At 41.3% G+C, this 14,986-nt stretch overlaps 1 protein-coding gene across 4 annotated transcripts in view; it reads left to right on the forward strand.

Annotated features, from left to right (window-relative positions):
• Window positions 1-14,986, forward strand: part of ENPP6 (ectonucleotide pyrophosphatase/phosphodiesterase 6) — a 206,197-nt gene that overhangs the window by 6,421 nt on the left and 184,790 nt on the right. For all 4 annotated transcript variants that reach the window (XM_048942106.1, XM_048942108.1, XM_048942110.1 and 1 more), the window contains exons 2-6: window positions 2,221-2,400; window positions 7,976-8,087; window positions 10,704-10,845; window positions 12,044-12,223; window positions 14,147-14,284. In XM_048942106.1, coding sequence (XP_048798063.1) covers window positions 2,221-2,400; window positions 7,976-8,087; window positions 10,704-10,845; window positions 12,044-12,223; window positions 14,147-14,284 — 752 coding nt within the window. The remainder of the gene's footprint in view (window positions 1-2,220; window positions 2,401-7,975; window positions 8,088-10,703; window positions 10,846-12,043; window positions 12,224-14,146; window positions 14,285-14,986) is intronic.

The raw sequence follows: 14,986 nt of genomic DNA on the forward strand, positions 1-14,986 counted from the left end.
CCTCTTGGCCCTGTAAGTCTGTAAACTTGAAAAATATTTATATCACCCCTTAAATAAGATTAGTTTGAATCTTTCCATGCTTTATATTGTGTGTGTATTGCAATTATTTGTTGCTGTAGAGGTTCTCCAGGAGCACAACTAGCAGCATATAGAAGTACTTTGGAGTCTGGCATGCACTGCAGATGCTTCCAAAACAGCAACTGAATCACATTTCTCTTAAAACACTGAAAATTGCTGCCTTACAATCTTGTAAGTATCTTTTTTGTGTAAAAAGAGCTGGAGTCTATAGAAGAATTAACTCATCTAATGTGGTGTTCAGGATACTGTCCTCTGTATTGCTGCACACACATAATGAAACTTTGCAACAACGCTACAAAGAACAATCTCTGCTCTGTTCCTTAAAGAGGTGAGCCAACTGACAGTAGACCTCAAATCCTATAGGGGGCTGACATCAGTAGCAGCTGGAGCTCATTGTTTTTCTATGAAAGCTGTACTGTGCATCAAACAGATGCGTGACCTCCCAGCTTCAGCCCAACCTGCAGGTTTCTGGGGCCGGCAGCAGTTGCTGGCTCTGCAGGTTGATATATGGCTGGGAGTATGTGGGCTTCAAGGAGCAGAAGAGACGAGGCTGTCCTCTAAGTAGAAACTTTCATTTTTGAGGCACTACAGAGGCTTCCTACTGGTGTTTTTTTTAGATTTACAGTGAAGTAAGTTCTTGGCAGCCTGAGGAGGACAGATTACTTCCCCTCCAGTCCACCAGTTTTCCTAAATTAAGCCTGTTTGTTTTAACATGGTGTATAATAGAAAGGAGAAGCCTGTTTGTTTTAATGTGGTGTATAATAGGAAGGAGATTTTCAAGATCCATTTCAAGGTCACGTGTACACTAAATATACAGAGTCCTCTGCTTTTTTAAAACAAGCATACTGAGGTTATTCCAGTTCTGCTCACCGCGCTTGTTCTCACGGTAATCAATGTCTGTAATCTGGATCCTTGAAATGCCATGAGTCACCAGGTAATGATGGTGGTGCCTCACAGATATGTTAGTTGTTGCTTTTTAAGATGAGGAAATCATTATCTTCCAGTACAACTTAATCTCTAACGTTTATTTTTCCATTTTTATTAGCTCACTTGCAGATTAACTCTTACTGTACTGTATCTTCTCTTCTGACAGCGATAAGGCAGCTTTCAACCAATACATACTAGTGTCTTGTAATAGAAAGCTGCCCAAGTACTCCCAGTGTGCAGTAAGAGGGCTTAAAAATATCTAATGCAATGAGTGCTGTCCAAGAGTTAAGAACAAAGCATGTTCATGTTTTTAAAAACCACAACAGTACCAGCAAACAGTAATGGAAATTAAAGTAGTATGTAAAGGTTTTAGCCTATTTCTGACTTGTATGAGGAAATCCAATGTGGACCATGGATTATTTCAAAGAGGAGAGAGGGATCCTTCAAACAAATAGGCTGGAAGGGCCCCACCCTGGTTGCACATCTGGACCTTCTGTGGGTCTGCGACTTGCAGCTAAGGTATGTGCCAGGAGCAGGGGGCCTCTTGGCTGGTTCTGGTGACAAAAAGAGCCCCAAGGAAGCGAGTACTTGGTTTAGTGGGACAGCATGGAGGATGGAGAGGGCTGCTTGCGCAGGCTGTGTCCTGCCCGATTCCCTCTCTCCTTGCCAATGTGCAACTTTTAGGCCACTTGAAGGATGGCGGCCTTGCTCTTTATTATTTTTTCCTGTGTTCTGAGAACTGTTACTCTGTTGTCTTAAGTACCAGCACTGAGCAATGCACGCACTAGATGAAGCAGAGGACAAATGTGAGTTTCCTGAAATTCCTTCTAGAATTCTAGATCACATTTCTATCCTTTCCTGTTACGTACTGCGGTACTGAGGCTGCATGTGGGCAGATGTCTTAAAATAGTCTCGGACCTGGCAGATGTTGTATGCAGAGAAGCCAGAGCTCAGCCCAACACATGGCACCTCTGTGGCTGCTGCTACAGTGAGTTGTTTGAGCTGGGAGAGTCCCTTCTGACCACAGGTCCTTAAAAGTTGGCAGATTCCAGCTGACCTAACTACACATTCTTTCCATACCATTTATCCTTTCAGAGGCATCTTTTCAGCTGACTTGCTGAGTGAGCAGGTGGTAACAGGGGTGTGTTGCTGGTGGCATCTTTCTGCTGGAGAATGTAGGTCTGACGGTGCTCTTTTTATTCTCCCTCCCCAAAGGTCGCCACTGTGAGGTTCATCAGATGATTGGAAACTACATGTGGGACCAGAAGATGAATGTTTCTTTCGATATTGGTGTGAATAAAGAAAGCCTCCTACCTCTCTGGTGGAATGGATCGGAGCCTTTGTGGGTCACAATGATGAAAGAAAAAAAGAATGTTTTCATGTACTACTGGCCAGGTTAGTATGTCAAAAATTAATACCAGTTTTCCTAAATTAAGCCTGCTTGTTTTAATATGGTGTATAATAGGAAGGAGAAGCCTGTTTGTTTTAATGTGGTGTATAATAGGAAGGAGATTTTCAAGATCCATTTCAAGGTCATGTGTACACTAAATATACAGAGTCTTTATGGATGTATCTTTAAGCACTCTGTACTCCATAGGGTGGCTTTTTCATGCACTACAGCTCTGAAACAAGAATACTTTACTAATCACTTATGGAAATGAATTCTCTTTTCTAAGCCATAGGCAGATTGTAGATTTCCTATGGCTTAGAAAAGAAAACAACTTAGGTGTTACAAGGAAGTAATATTCCATCAAAGATTATCTTTAGGGCCATTGTTGGCTTGCAGAGCATCTGCTTCATCCCCAGCTGCTCCTGCCTTCAGTCCACCTGTATCCCTGCTGTGCAGAGCAATGCCATAGACCATGTCACTGATCCAAGCTAAACAGTAACCATCCTTTCCCAATGTTTATTTGTTTTTAACCTGAAACTTAGTAGCTGAGAGCTGAAGGCTATCAACTTGTATTATGAAAGTAGCAAAATCCCCAGTGAAAAGCAAAGCATTTATTGGTGAGCAGGAGTGAGCACCATTCTCATTTTCTTCATCACTAGCTCTCCTGAGATCAGTTTCTCCAAGCATGAGCCACCAATTTGGAGGGATTTGGCCTTTGCATTCCTGGTTTGTTGGGTACTGGACTATTGAAATCACTAAGGCTCCCAGCCAGCCCATCTCTGCCGTCTCAGTGTACTCTCCAGGAGAAAGGAACAGTTTTAGGAATGGGAAGGAGGAGCAAACCAAGATTAAAGAGGTTGAAAAGCTAGCCAGAGAGAAAAGCTCTGAGAGTGGCAAGATTGGCTTGTGTTCTCAAAGGATTGGAATGGCAGAATAGATAGAACATGAATATCCAACCTCTTGGCCTGCCTGGGCCACACTGAGCAAAGAAGAATTGTCTTGGGCTGAACATACAGTTGCTCCAAAAGTAATACCTCCTATTTATTTCTGTAGAAACTGCAACCAATACAAAGAGCACAGTAACACTATTTGGTAAAGGAAACTCCCAAAACACTCTTTCTCAGCATAGCCACCGCCATCAGCTGTGCATTTTCACCAGTGATGAACAAGAGCCTGTTTGCTGTGCTCACAGCAATCTTCACCAGTGGGGTGAAGACTGTGAACTACTATCACTGTTGCCACTGCTGAAACGCACCACTCACTACCTCACTGTGCTCGCACCCACTGTTTGGTCTCCAAAAGCATTGAGAAAGTATCAATGAATGGGTTTTTTTTCCATGTGGAGGAATTCAATGACACCCTTTTGCTTTGTAGGCACTTCCATGCCAGGCACCATTTTGTCAGAGTGCCCATCTGCTGCCATCTGTCATATGACAGCAACATGTAACAGAATATTGGTGTGAATGTTCAACCTCTACTGCCATACCACCACCATTTGCCTCATACATCATAAGCTAATGTAATAAAACAGGAGGCATTACTTTCAGAGCAACCCTCATAAAACATATAATATCATTACTATTGAAGTAGCAAAACATTTTATTTTTAATATATATTTTTTTAAACTTTTAAAAAAGCGAGGAATAAAATCAGTAGGACGTATGACCTTGTTGCTGTGAAACTAACGCGTCAGGTGGGCTTGATGGTGGCAGCTGCAATTCTTAGTGAGATCTCAAGGTGTTTGTCTGAGATTTTTGATGAAGTTCTATTTCTCCTCTGCTTCATCCTTGACAATTTTTCATAAGTGTGCACACTGCCAAGGGCAATGACATGAGTAAGGTGTGGTTGTGAAGTGAAGGATATTTCTCTCTGGTAAGAGAGGGCTTATGAAAGTCTGGTGAAGAGACATGATCAGATTTTTGAGTTGAACATCTGATTGCAAGTCTATACATTCTATTTGAAAGTTCTCAGGTCATCTATTTATATCAACTGAAAATGATGTCACAAACATAAACTGATCACTTTTTTGGCAATCCTGAAACCTGTTCTCAAACTCCTTTATTGGAACAAAAAGCCTGGTGGTGCATGTTCTTTGCTGTTTGTTAGCAGGAACAGCAGGATAGTGCCAAATTCACTGCACTTTGTTCTGCAAGACGCTATTTTCTCTCTAGCTAGCAGTCATTGAAGACAATGACCCAAACAAGAGTGATCAAATGTAATGGAGATGTGTAGTAAATGCCAGAGAGCTAATTCCCAGGGCCAACTTACTTCACTGCCATTTCCTCATCATTCCCAGTTCCAAATTTGGAACCCAAAATCTGCTGCTTCGTGTCTTTCCCTCTCTTGCACTGGTGTGCATATTCAGTGTTTAGACAAAGAAAATCTAAACCCCAAAACAAGGGGACACCAAGCAATGGGTTGTTGAATGTGAACATTCATTTAATCATATCCACATCTGAGTGTAAACACAGCCAAGTGGGCAGAATTAATTTGGGCCATCCTAGACCTAGGAGCAGAGGATCCAAAACTCCACTGTACTGAGTGTCCCAGTGCTGCTTGTGCCAAAAGCTCTCGTGGTAAGCATTTGGCTTGTAGAGATGTTTTTTATTAATGGCAACAACAGTCTTGCTTCATAGATGAGCATCGTGTGTTTATCAGGCATCATCTGCTCTTCAAGGCACTCCTGGGGAAAAAGTTGTGTATCCTCTGAATGTTTGATCACTCAGAAAAACACAATAGCTAACACCATATTGAGGTTCATTTTTCAGCATTGTGTGCTTCAGCTGAAGTGCAGTGACATCTTTTCTAAATGCTGAAATGAGAGAAAGGGAAAAATAAACTCCAAATCCAACCTTTTGTCATTTGAGCACAACGTTTTCCAGACCATGGAGCTAGTCTGGAAAGTTGTCAAAACTTTCTGTTATGACATGAAGTGTCCAACTGTTAAATTAATGTTTAGAAACACAATTTAAAATTGGCAGAGGCTCAAGTCTCAATGTCAGATAGAGCGTATGTATCATTGCGAAAGAATTCTTTATTACTGCTCCAGAAGTTGAAGTTTTGAAATAAAGGTTTAATTTCCTTTACAAAACTATGCAGAAAGATATTTAATGTTAGATCTCAGCACATACAACTCATCTATTTGTACTTGAACCAAGAAAAGTTTAACATTCCCTTTGGCTGGCTCCAAATGCTTTCAAATATCCTTTCCCATTATATTTAAATGAAAAAATTTACCACCTGTCCTAGCCTCTACCAAGATACAATGTAATTACTAGAGGGTCTTCAGAGGCCAGTACTTTGGAATTCTAACAAGCCTGAATACCACAAACCCAATCTTAAGTTCTGTTTAGTTCTGTACAGAGGCAAAAAATCCACAGCAAACCTAACCACAAAACCCTAAACAAACAAACGAAATAGAACACTGTCAATGAACTCCATGCTTTTTGTCCACTTGTTCTTTCTCATTTACCACTGAAGAGGCCAAAACTTACCTCTAATTTTTGCTGCTTCTGTAGGCTCATATGTCATGTTCATCCCTTGACAATCCAGAAATAGCAAAGATATCAGAGCAAATAAAATCGTCCAGGTTAAAATTATTATGTGAGTAATTCTGGAGAACAATATCTGAGAAAATTATAATCTAGTGTCAGTATCTGAAGAGGAAAAGTCAACCTATGAGCAACCATCCATCTGATCTAGAATTCTAAGCATCAGTTCTCAAGTTAGCCATGACTGCCTTGTGTTTCCAAACATGTCCTTACTAGAAGAATGGCTTTGGATCCAGTCTTTTCCAAGATTTCCCTTCTGCCAGAGAGGAAACTGGCTGTGAAGTTCCAGTTCAGTCCTGAAATGCTAGCAAAACCAAAGAGGATTACTGCATTGCCTCTAGTATATGAGGTGTCTAAAAGCTTGTGTTTCGCTGCTGGCAGCACCTAGGACATCATGCAGAAGAATGCATTTGAGCAACTAGATTTTACACCTCTGATTGTAAGAATTTCTTTGGCTCTAATCCCTTCCAGGTAGATGTCGTATGAGGTGTGCAACCATATTAACTACATGGGCCTGCTGATAGGTACGTGCTTAGCCAGAACTGAAGGTGTAAAAGACTGGAATGACTGCTGTAGCAGAAGAAACTGGACTAGAGTTAGATCCTTTAGAAATCTGTCTCCCAGCATTTTAGCATGTAAACTGGATGTCCCTTCAAACTTGCTGGCTGTTTTGGTAGCATTCAAAAGCATCAGGTTCCTAAAAGTAGGCTGTCCAGTCACCAAAGGCCTGTTTTTAACAAGTCATTGCCTAAACAGGAGAGACGTAGTATGGATAGCCTAAACTGAACAAAGCCAAAAGGTGTGGTATTTCATCTGTTGCAATACTACATCCCTTGCAATTGCCTGTTGCGACTCGCTCTGCAATACCAGGTCTCTTGGTCAACTTATTTTGCAAGATGTTTTCTTTTCCCTGTATCCCAGTATTGCATCTCAGCAATATGAGCTTCTGCAGGCTGAGGTGCATGACACAGACAATTTCTCTTTGCTGAATGTTCCAGTGATCAAAACACTGTGAAATGTCTCGGAGAAGAGCTCTGCAATTTGCCCTAGTGCTCTCTCTAGACTTACACCTCCTTAATTCCTCCCAGCCAATGTATCGGCTTCTGACGGTCCTTAAGCCTCTCTTTCATCCCAAAGGAATGGCATAGTGACCTAAATGTAGGCAGATTCAGTGTACCACTTAGAGTTGCCTTTTTGACCCGATGGTATTGCTGTATACAAAGTACATTTTCCAAAAGATCTATTTTTTCTCTTGCGCCCCAGTAACCTACCAGTAAATACATAGCTCTGATGGGAGCACTCTGGGGTTCTCTAAACATATTTTGCATGAATCCAGTGTTTCTGAAAGCTCTGTTCTTTTAAATATTAATGTTATTCATCAGCACAGGAACCAGAGAGCAAAAGGGCAGAAAACCACAGAAACAAGTTTTTGTGTGTTCAGGGCTGTGTTCTCCTGTAGGATTTGTTGCCACAAATTTCTGGACTGTATTTTGCAAGGAAGGCTGCAAGTTACCAAGAGAGTTAATTGGTTTATACTGTTTCAACAAGATCTCCTGGGAAACAGATTTAATAGGGAGTGCCAGAATCACATAATAAAATATGTTTTATAGAGGATATTATGATGTAAGATGCAATGTGTCTAAGTGGAAAATATTTGCCAACCTTCGAGGGAACGTCATCTAAATCTACGGTGTTGGAAGTCTGGAAATGAGGATATGTGGCCAGAGCAGTTAAGATGGAAACAAGCGAGTGATTTAGGTGGAATTGATGGGCCATGAGGGTACCAGAGTTTTGTGTCCTTGGAAGGTCATGCTTTCCCTTTAAAGAGGGAAATAAAATGATCCAATGTTCCATTTGCTGCAAGCACTCATCCAGCAAAGCTCTCTCCCCTTTTCCATTCCCAACCGCAAAGTTTCCAGCATGGAAGGTGTAAGGTAAGTAATGTCACAGGGAATTTACTGTGGATAACAGTCTGTGGGGTCTGAAACGAAGGTGAAACTGCAGAACATATCACATTTTTCATTCATAGGTTGTGAGGTTGAAATCCTTGGAGTCAGACCAAGTTATTGCCGCGAATACTTCAGTGTCCCATCAGACCAAAACTTTGCGGATGCTATCAGCGATGCTCTCGAGGCTCTCCGGTACGTCATTAAAGTTCTGCAGAAGTTCTTTCCTTTCCTAAAAGTGAATATTTGGGTTTACTAGGAGCTCTAGGGCAATTTTCAGGATTAGCTTCCACATAGGAAGATGAGATTCAAGAGTAGATTATAATACTGTCGTAGAAACATGACTGTATACAGGAACAGAGAGTTACAGTAAGGTCAGAGGGAAACACATGTTCCTTTTTATTGTGAGTAGGTTACAACACAGAGGAGACAACCTGACTTATTGTTCCAAACAACTTCAGTATCAGGCTGTGAGAATCTCTCCTCTGACCTGCAGTAGTAGACTTTGAAATGCAAAGATTTAGAGAGCGCTCTTAAGACATTCAGCTCTGGTCCCTTGTTTACAAGAACAGTGTTTTGGCTCCTTCTGCATTTTAAAACATCTGAGGCACAATTCTTTTGGATTAGACATTGATTCTGTGTAAATACGAGTGCTATGATAAGACATCTCTCAGCTGGCTCTTAGGAAAGCAGCATGTTCCACACCCAGCATTCGAGTTGCACCATCTCTTATCCAAAGGTTAGCAAGGAAGAATTCCTTGTAGCTTGTAAAATTACATGCGTTGAGACTACACCACTATGTGGGTAGCCTAAGCCTTACCTTTGCTTCCTCATTTAAAATCTTGTTGGTTCCATCCCCTACACAACTGAATCTGAAAAGTCTAGTATGCAGATGCTGAGGGTTACTTGCCCTTGACAGAAAGGCTCCAAAATGATGGGAGAGCTGCTGGGAATATGGCTTCCAGCTGCATGCAGCTTCCTGATGCTTGCATATACAGATAGAGGTGCTTGCAAATTAATGCCATTTACAGCAGAAGGCTTATAGGGAAGCTGTCTCAGAACACGTGAAAATCCATTGAAAATGTTTCAATAGCTATTTCACCTGGAGTCATGAGGTTATTTGCTGCAGCTGGCAGTGAGAAAAGCAGGGATATGCAAGTGTGGGCAGGGCAGCTTGCAAGAGGTGAGAGCCAGCCATTTCAGATAGAGGGCAAATCTATGTTACTGTGTTGTCTGCAGCAAGCTTCCCATAGGGCCCAAATCCTACAGATCCTGCAGGAGCTGCGGGTGGTTTGGTCTCTGAACTGTTTCTGTTTGCGCGTTATCCCCTCTAGAATTTCTGCCTGGGTTCCTTTCTCTTTCCCTAAAGCCTCCCTTATGTCTCTTCCCCATCTAGAACTTCAGGGCTGTTTCCATGAAGGTTGTGTGGTGCCTACAAAGGGTGTTAATAAAATAAAACCCTTCTTGGTACAATTATAGATACTGTTCAGGTTTCCTTATCAAGTTTTCCATATCAATTTCTTTTGAAATTTACTGATGATAGGAGAATACAGCACTAACATACATTGAAGCTGTGGGTATGGTTCAACATGCATCACTAGAGCACTGAGCCCTCATTGAGAAATCTCACCATGGTCTAAGAAAGACCTTTTGTTTTATTCAGTCAAGATTTTTCTTGGTTTTTGTCTAGATCAAATGGTCTTTTAGTTGCAAATGAGAAGCCAAAGCAGTTTCAGCAGTGAAATAACAGGCACTGCTGCAGAAGAAAACTGTTTAAAGAAATTCGGGGAGGGCATATCCAGCACAGAAGTTACAGGGTTACATTTTAGAAATTAATTTGTGCCTAAGATAGATGGAAAGTGACACTTAAAATGAAATTGAGTGTGGAGAGGACTGCTTCTTCTGAATGGTTTTAAAACCACGTAGGATGACTGACGGAGATGCTCCCACCAAGGCAGAGACGTTCAGCTGCCTACAGGACGGCTCTTCTGCAAACTCACAAATGTAAATGATAGCTCCTAATTCCATTCATTCAGTCCTTCACCTCCATTTTTTGTCTTCTGTCTAACTCTTCACCCTAGACTACCAGCATGTCTTTAATAAGAGAACCCAGACCTGTTAGATAATCACACAAAATCCTCTTGTAAGGATCCTGATCTGGATCAGGGCGTATATTGTGGATGGCACAACCTCTCACATATTAAGTACTATAGAAAAAGACTGTGTTTGAACTTCTTGAACACAAATTTGTGATTTTATCCACAGAGCTGCTCTCAGCAAGCTTTGCAGTGAACTGTACAGTGGTCATGAAAATGTAATTAAGCACTAATGTATGTGCTACTAATTGGGCTGAGGGGCATTCAGTGTAAAAATGTGTAACCAGCCAACCTTGTGCAACCCTGAGATCACCCTGGTTTTCTTGCACTCATTGATCAGATTCCTGAACAAAAACTCCATCTAAATTCTCACCCCAAATTGCACTACGTGGGTTTCTGTAGGGTCACGGAAGAGCCTGTCCTGTGTTGACGTAAGTGGTTTGGAAGACCTCACACAGGAGAAAGCCAGAAGAATCAAACTGTAATTAAAGCATATTTTACTTGTAGTTCCCACAGTCCTTTTAAAAAGGACACTGAGCACAGAAGTCAGTATTTTTTCAGTCTGTCATTAAGTGACAAGCTGCCTTTCTAATCTGAAGACATAGCAGAGGGCTCCAGTGCTCTAAGTGCTGGTGAGGAGAACTACATTAACTCTACTAAGGCTCCCAAACCACCCCCACATGCATCATCCTCTCATCGTCCCTCCAACTTCCAGCAATGGCAGCGCTGAAATGGCAGCTGTGTACTACGAGCGCATCGACGTGGAAGGCCACCACTATGGCCCCTGGTCCGAGCAGCGGAAGAGTGCTTTGAAGGAGGTGGACAAAGCCATGAGCAACATGATCACACAGATTAAGGTCAGTGGCATTGGAAAACCGAGTTCTGGAGGCATTTTGCTTTTCTTTGTGCTGTGATCTGTTGCTCTGTAGTAATGACAGTACCAGCATCTGCTGTTCACCATGTATGTGGCCCAGAATTACCTGTGCCTCTTCCCAAAGTGTATGTAATGTTGCCATTCCAACAGGAGTTGTTAGAGAAACCTTTTCAAAGCTGGTAATTAATTGAGACCATAACACAGCCTTCAAAAAGCTTTAAAAACTGCTCTTTGTGGCACTGTGAAGAGCCTGTTTAATGCCTGTTAATTGGACATATTGGCAGTAAACTTTTATTTCCTTCAAAGGAGAGGCTCTTGATACCATGTGGAAGGTAAGACACCATTCCCCTGATTCATATTGTTGTAGATGGTGATAAAATCCTCCTAGTGGATTGTTACCCCCATAGCCCCAGGAGGCCATACACCAACCTACGTGTGGCTGTTTATAACTCATGTTGCTGGCTGGAATTTATAGTGGGTGAGTGAATCAGAACAGCTCATTTTGTAAGGTTTATGAAATCTGACAATTAACTTTAATGGTAGTTTTTATGGTACCACTCAGAACTCTGTACATGAAGCTTTGCTTAAAAATGTTATCCAAATAATTTTGTGGCGAGAAAAGGAAGATAACAAGCTTTTGGGTAAATGTCAATTCTATGGATACTTCTGCTCTCTTTTCACGGTGCTAAGTACACATCAGAGTTCTCTATGTGTTTCTGCAGAGAGAGGAATATATTTTTCCATTTTCACAAAATTATAAACTTGTAACACCAAGTGACTGTTTTAGGAGAGGAAGTGGGAAAGACCTTTGGTGGTACTGTGGCAGCCATTTTGATCTGTAGACAATGAATAGCTGGTTAAAATCCCATTTAAGACTAACTTGGTCAACCATTTCTAGGGGCTGGGATGTAGAATCTGGCTATTTGGTGGGGGGTTGAGAGTATTTTAGCTAATCTCTTTCTGGTGCCAATCCCTTAGGCTCTCTCAGAGCAGCACGCGAGAGCTGACAGCCGCTGATATTGGTGGTGGCCAAGTTCAGTGCAGGTAGGATATTTTTGGCCATGCTACTTCTGATGGACTTCCACTAAAATCAAAGCAGGTCAAATGGGATTTAAAATATACCAGTGAGCACAGACAGCATGAAGCCTGGCCATAATAGTTGTCGTGCACTCACTTCACAGAACAAGGGCCTTCAGCATGACGTCAACGTCCTTCTGTTCTCTGATCACGGGATGACAGACATCTCTTGGACAGACAAAGTGATCGAACTGAAAAACTACATCAATATGAGTGACACAATACAAATGAAGGACCGAGGTCCTGTTGTGAGCCTTTGGCCGGTTCCAGAGAAGCACACGGAGGTATGTGAAGCTTGTTGGTGCTGGTCTTTTTTATTTCATGTTTCCTTGATTCTTACGACACTTGTTTCTTTAGTATGAATGTAACATCCAAATTCCATCCTCAGGAATATGGCTCTTCTCCATGGCCACTTTGATCCTGTGACTTTATGCTCTTGTAACAAAGATTTCTAGAGGGAATTCACACCAGACAAATTAAAAGCATAATGTTCCACTATTATTTGGTACAGGCATGAGTTTTCAAAGCTCACCACTATTTGCTTCTGATAAATAACTGGAAGATTTTTTTCAAAATTTTGTATATATTAATCAATTTACTGATTCAGTAGCTGGGATTAGCAAAAAATCTGGAAGAGGTCAGGCATCTTTATTCCAGTAAATACCCTTAGAGATTGAGGAATCAGCTCATATAGACTAGAATTACCAATAGAAGAGCCCATTTTTACAATATTCTCTTTGAAGAGTTTTGATGAATAAGCATGTTGGGTGAAATCCATCATTAAAACTCAAGGCTAGAACTACAGGATGTTGAGAGGCAAATTAAAACAGTACAGAAAGAAATATGGAAACCACTTAAAAAGAATGAAAATGCTGCATCTGTAACTAATTCATTTGTGAGTTATAGCTGAACCAGAATCCAGAGCTTGACAAGTCATTATTGTTGTCCTCAGAATGTAGACAAATGGATGTGCAAGCAGGGAATCCTCACTCCAATTGAGAAATGTTGCTTTCTATAGTATATTTTAGCAAATTCCAATGCATTGTCAGTCATGCAATTTATTGAAGAGAACATCTGCCAATTTTTTGCACCCAAAGAGGCTCTCCAGGATTTGTATAGCTGGGATATTGTGAACATTTTAAATTAGTGCCAGGACTGACGGTTTTCTTAGAGGCATGTGTGAGTCCATTGGTCCAAGTTCCTGCAGGGGATTACAGCACTGATAAAGTCCTCCTCTGCCTTAACTCAGCAATCTCTAGTTTTGTAGGCAAGACCTTCAAACAAGGGCAAGTGTAGGTTGCAACTTCATAGAGACACAGGGTTTCATCCAACAAAGCTAGTTAAGCACATGCTTCTCTCTCATTAAATAGCCTAATATCCCCATCAAGAGTAAAATACAGTGCTTCACACCATGTTTTTTTCTTCTTCCTTCATTTCTTTTTAGGACTTCTGACTGGAGTGCTGCCACTTCACACAAAATTAAGTTGATTTTCAGTTTCCCAAGAGTCAGATTCCGCGATTTTAATTCACTTTAAAGAATCGTGCTCAGGAATTAGATTGTATCATAACCTAGAGGTATTACCGTTAAGAGTTATGCCACTCTGAATCACCAGAAGTCCTGGTGAGTTAACAGGAGCACTCTCTAGTCCAAGCCATGGTGGGAAGGTCGGGCTGAGGCCCAGCTTCCCAACTACTTATAGGATGAGGAGTTTCAGCCTTGGGTGCATGTCTGAAGCACCCCGGTCAGACAGTGCAAATCTCCTGCGTGTGTATAAAAGCGTCACCTACGTAGGGCAGATTTCACTAAAAGAGAATATTCCTTTTTCTCATCTGTACTGAGTCCACATTGAGCCTTCAAGCATTTCTCTTCACCGTTTAGCTTATGGTTTCCCTTGATGGTTTGGTTTTATTAATCTGTCTCTAGGTTTATGTACTCGCATGCATACATCTGTGAGTGCATTTATTGTAAGTACGCATAATGACCTGGTTTTCTATGTGCTTATGATCCAAGTCTTCAGAACCTCAAAAAACCTATATGGATAATTTCCATAGCCATCACCTTTGAGCTTGGAAAGTTTCAGTTTGAATGTCCTGATGACTAAGGGGGGGATTAGCCATTTAAAAAAAATTAGGTGTTCTTATGGACCTATAGGTGTGCAGATGCTCTTTATAGCCATGTGATGTGCTAACATTTGTTTTCTTTTCAGATATATCAAAAATTGAAAGCTGTAGAACACATGAATGTTTACAACAAACAGGATATTCCAGAGAGGTTTTTCTATAAGAAAGGAAAATTTGTGTCTCCTCTAACTCTTGTGGCTGAGGAGGGATGGTTCATAGTAGAGGTAAGGTATTGAAGCAAAATGGGTAGATATCAATGTGAAAAGGTGCCATACATGAACACAGTAAGAACATATCAGGGGAGATTCAGGTTGAAATTTAGGAAAAACAGCTTCTCCAAAAGAGTGGTCAGGTGCTGGAGCAGGCTGCCGAGGGGGTGGTGGAATTACTGTCACTGGAGCTGCTCAAGAAAAGTTTACATATTATACTAAGGGACATGCTTTAGTGGGAAACATGGTGATAGGTGGACAGGTGGACTGGATGATCTTGGAAGTCTTTTCCAACCTTGGCAATTCTACGATTCAATGATCATTTTTTTGCTGGACATTGAGTCAAAGTATTACATCATTTAGTTATGCTGACAGCAATGCTTACATCAAATATTGCTGTGAGCATAAGAAAGCCTAAGGGCATGACAGCTATGCTGAAGCTAGACAAAGTTAAATCATTAAGATGGGTCCTTAAAATAGACTTTCCAGTTCTCCATAATTTGCCATTATAGTTTTGTTGATTTCCTCTTCTTCTTTCTGCCAGTTCATCTGCCAGTTCTGCTCTGGCCAGATGTGAAAAGACTGTTCCCATTATATAAGATCTTGAGATCTTACTACGCTTCCTTCAGCTCTACTTCCACTACCTTTTCTTCCACCAGCCTCCCTGCTCACCAGATTCTGTCCTAAAAATGCCTCATTTCTCCCAAGCCCCCTGGC

This window comes from Lagopus muta, chromosome 4 (genome assembly GCF_023343835.1).
Source record: "Lagopus muta isolate bLagMut1 chromosome 4, bLagMut1 primary, whole genome shotgun sequence".
NCBI lineage: Eukaryota > Metazoa > Chordata > Aves > Galliformes > Phasianidae > Lagopus > Lagopus muta.